Genomic DNA, 4,123 nt, shown 5'->3' with positions numbered 1-4,123 from the left:
GGGGCTGTTAATTCCGAAGTGAGCTCCGATAGAGCCGCTCAGTTTGAATTTCAGCGCGCAAATTCGCGCCCTCTTTGACCTTTAAAGGTCGCCCAACTTCCAGCTGAGATGAATTCTAGTTAAGGGTAGATTATATACATTTACAGAATTCAAGATGACTTTGAATCAGTTGCTAAATGAGGGGGTAATTAAAAAGACGATAAAACATGACCAAACTACTTTTTTGATGAGACGACTTTTTGGTCTCACCTTCAAAATCAGTTTTATCACGAGTCGTTTTAGGCTGGTGATAACTGCACCGGACGGAAGTGGGTGCCTTCCAAAACTGTCCTGAAACGGTTTTATCAGTTTAATCGGTAATTTATTTTAAATTACAAAACGGTTTAATGCGTATCAAATCGGTTGCTGGAACGCGACCTTCGGATTTAGTGAAGTTCAGTCATGTGTTTAATCACATTGCTACTTAAAAGTCGTATTAGAATAGTTTGATGAGACCAAAAAGTGGTCTCACCAAACAATTCACCGCGATTAAACTTTAATGCGCGACTTTTTATGTCGGTTCTGGAAGGCACCCAGTTCGCAGTTCGTAAGAACTGTGTATTATTGTCGCAACATGGCCCCTGTCACGGTCACGGTCACGGTAATGGTCACGGTCACGGTAACGGTCACACCACACGACTTGTACACAAACTGCACTGCACTCTCCCGGTAATTCATACTCTCAATGTATTACTCAATTGTATTACTTCGAAGAAAGGCATTTCGACTGCTGACTATAGTTGTTGATTGATAGTTGACTAAGTACAGTTGTTGACTATCATACTACAGCCATCGCAGAGCTTAATTGATTTCTATCAGCTCAAGACAACAAGCGGAAAAAGGTCCTAAGAAAAAAACGCTTCCGGCGCAGCCACGGCTCCGATGGCCGCTTTATTTCTTCCGGTAGCGCGGCCCTGCCAATTAAACGAGCCATGCGAGCAGAGACTTTGACAAGAGAGGAGAAGCTGGCGCTACTACGCGAGTATTCGAATCGAATAAGAGAAAAAGAGCGGTCTTACAATGCGAATTTGCTACTATCGATCGCGTGGATACATTGAAGACGGTGCTAATGATGATGATACTGAATCGAAGACCGGCGAGATTACCGAACAGTACAGTGAGGAGAGCGCTGAAGGCGGTGTGGAAGTCGATTTGGAAGCCAAAAACGACGATGACGTCGAACAACGTCGGGAAGCGTGTAACGAGAACGTTGAAGAGAGCATTGAAGACGGTGGTGAAGGCGATTTGGAAGCCAAGAATGTTGAGCAGGAGGAAATTAAGGAGCAAACACCCACCGGAAGACTAGGGAACGTTGTGGCCTCCTACACTACGATACACCGGAACCTTCAGTTTGAGAAATTCCCGCTTTCGTATATTAAGTTGAGCTGGAATTTTGATGAAGACGACAAGCCTGCGTTGTGCTTGTTTGAAACGACAGATGGACGTGGATTTGGAGTAAAACCACTTGAAGAAATTCCTCGTCAGACCTTTGTGATCGAGGTTTTGGGCGAATTGATTGATGCAGAGACCAAAGAAACTTTAGGGGATACAAAGTATATCTTTGAGGTATTAGCAGGCGACAAGGACAAATGCCCCGCGATGTATATCAACCCAAACGATTTCGGAATGATCAATCGAAAATCGTGAACGCGAAGTTGCGCTATTCAACAATGTGCGTGTTGGCAAAATAAAAATTGTTAAAATTTGTCTATATCTTGGCACCATAGCGAGGGCATAGCAGTAACTTCGGACACATTCACGTGCCCTGCTACCCATGGCAGCAATGATGGCAGAAAATTATCATCCACTGGTGAGAGATGCGTCTACCCCTACATGGCTTGTTGTGACGCATTTCATCCGTACTGGAATATTTCGATTATTTTTCCAGTACGTACCTAGAGGTCCATCTATCGTTCGACGAGACGCCTGTGCGTCTGCAATATCAGTACGATGTAAGTGTGAATGCCCTGAGCATGCGTCGCGCTAAGCAGACCGCCAATGACGGAAGAACGAATGTTGTTTTTGGTAGAATCAGGTTGGCCCGCTTTCGAAAGATCGAACCATTGGGTACAGGGATGTTGAACTATCGTTTAACTACAGCGTATAGTGATGACTACAGTACTAGATAAAGTTAGCATGGCATATCCATATTTCCTGATGGTACATTTCAAACAAGGTGAAATCTCATCATTATGCAATTTAACTCATGACGGTAAAGCCTCTGGACAACTTAAAACCTGCTACGTGTACTCGAAAGTCCAAGAAGGTGGCTCCGACAACAGTTTTGCGAGAGGTAACTCTTCCCAAACTCAGCTCTAACAACGATGTCGCTGGGCCGACACTATCCCCGTACGAGCGTATGAGGCAGTTGCTGGTTTCCAGTACCGAACAATCCAGAGTTATTGACACCGTGGACGGTACGTAAAACTTAGAACTTTCGTAACATCAGTACTTGGTTCGTGCTGTCAAGTAGACTTGAAGATCCACCTGACTGGGGCAGACAAACACAAGCCTGTGCTGATTCGAATGCGGTTAATCTGGGTATCGGAACACACGCATAAGCCGTGGAAATTTGCTCGGCTTCACTTTGTCGATGCTAGCGCCCAGGGAAGCCTCGAGGACATGCTACAGGTACGTTAATGTATTTCAAGTCAACTGAATCATATAAGAGCTACTAAGAAAAGTCGGATAGTCTTCCGTAAGCCCTACGAAGCCAATTCTCAAGAGGTCGATTCGCTGTTACTGACCGCCACGGTGTGGAATGCGGAGATCGACTCAGAGCTTCTTCCTCCCCGGGGCAAATCGTTTGCACCAACGGCTACACCAACCTCAAGGAGTATAGAGGAGAAATTTGCCAGCTCACGACTCGATTGAGCCAGCTAAGCTGGCAAGGTCAGGAGGATTAACCTCGGCCCAATGATCCAGGTTCAATCGTCTTACTATGATTTTTATCATTTGAGGTTAGGATTATAGTTAAAATTAGGTAAAAAGTACCGTTTTCTGAATGGGTACACAATTGCGACCTTCTAATTCCCTTCTTGCACCATTTCGAAAGTGGAGCAGGGGAACGCAGGTAAGTTAACGACAGACCTGGAAGCGTACCATTGTGTTCGAGAAGAAAACGTAACATTATGCGATGCAGATGACAATGCAGCAGGGCGCTAAAACATACCGCACCGGTGGGATGGAACTCTTGTTGACTCTCACTACGCAACATCTACCAAGCACCAAAACCGAATGGGAAGCTGTCGCTGCAGAGTACAATCGATCTAAAGCATCGCAATGGAAAACGCGAGATGCAACGAGTTTGAAGAGGAAATTTCGCAACATGTGTGCAGCCTCAAAACAGACCAGCACAGAGCTAGCTTCCGAAACCAGAGACGTGATGAGGATGATGAAGCAACAACGGCCCGTACATTCTCACCAAGTTCCAAGCCCTCCTTCAGGACGGCGAGCAGCGCATACGGTGTGTGTGGACGCACCAAAGCCGACTAAAGCGGATGACTGTCTCTCACCCTTTAGGCCTCGTTACATCGGCGAGCAAGGCGGCGGTCACTCAAACAAGCAGCTTCGTGAGTTGTTTCAACAGCGCAAGTCAGATCGACGTGCGGCCCGACGCCATCACAAAGAAATTTTGACGAACATTGCTTATCTAAAACTTTCCATGGAGATTTTGTTTTTTTTGCTGGCAAAACCTCCTTGAGATAAACAAATAAACCGCGAGGCACGCTTTGCTGAAGTTCCCGAATCACATCTCCTGCTTGCCCACATCGTTTACACAGTATAATCATCCTACCAATGCGTAGTCGTTGTGTCTAAACACATTTGTATCAAGTCTCACTAGGGTCATGCCGCATTCTAGAAACTGATACAGTGGGACTGCAACCCACTTCGATGCTCCGCGGTTGAAGTTGGTACTTTCATTGGCTCAAACTTACAAAAATGATCCTTGGTATATTTTCACCAATGTGTCTGGTGCCTTTCACGACGCAGAATCTCATATCCATAGCGCATAGTCTAGCCTGCGTCCTTCTCAACCTACATAAACACTCGTCAGCAACGACGTTGCGCTCAAGCACCAGAA

General features: G+C 45.8%; 2 protein-coding genes across 2 annotated transcripts; both read left to right on the top strand.

Annotated features, from left to right (window-relative positions):
- Window positions 1-1,059: 1,059 nt before the first annotated feature.
- On the top strand, window positions 1,060-1,686 carry PPTG_05723 (hypothetical protein; the record flags this gene model as incomplete). The annotated part of the gene is made up of 1 exon (XM_008899442.1): window positions 1,060-1,686. One exon carries the CDS (start codon window positions 1,060-1,062, stop codon window positions 1,684-1,686), a length of 627 nt encoding a protein of 208 aa, XP_008897690.1.
- Window positions 1,687-2,245: 559 nt separating this feature from the next.
- PPTG_05722 (hypothetical protein) lies at window positions 2,246-2,913 on the top strand (the record flags this gene model as incomplete). Its single annotated transcript, XM_008899441.1, has 3 exons — window positions 2,246-2,456; window positions 2,513-2,670; window positions 2,743-2,913. The coding sequence occupies 3 exons, from the start codon at window positions 2,246-2,248 to the stop codon at window positions 2,911-2,913; spliced, it is 540 nt and encodes a 179-aa protein (XP_008897689.1).
- Window positions 2,914-4,123: the final 1,210 nt, after the last annotated feature.

The sequence above is a fragment of the Phytophthora parasitica genome (assembly GCF_000247585.1).
Source record: "Phytophthora parasitica INRA-310 unplaced genomic scaffold supercont2.8, whole genome shotgun sequence".
Classification (NCBI taxonomy): domain Eukaryota; phylum Oomycota; class Peronosporomycetes; order Peronosporales; family Peronosporaceae; genus Phytophthora; species Phytophthora nicotianae.
This window is presented reverse-complemented; position numbering and strand designations above follow the sequence as displayed.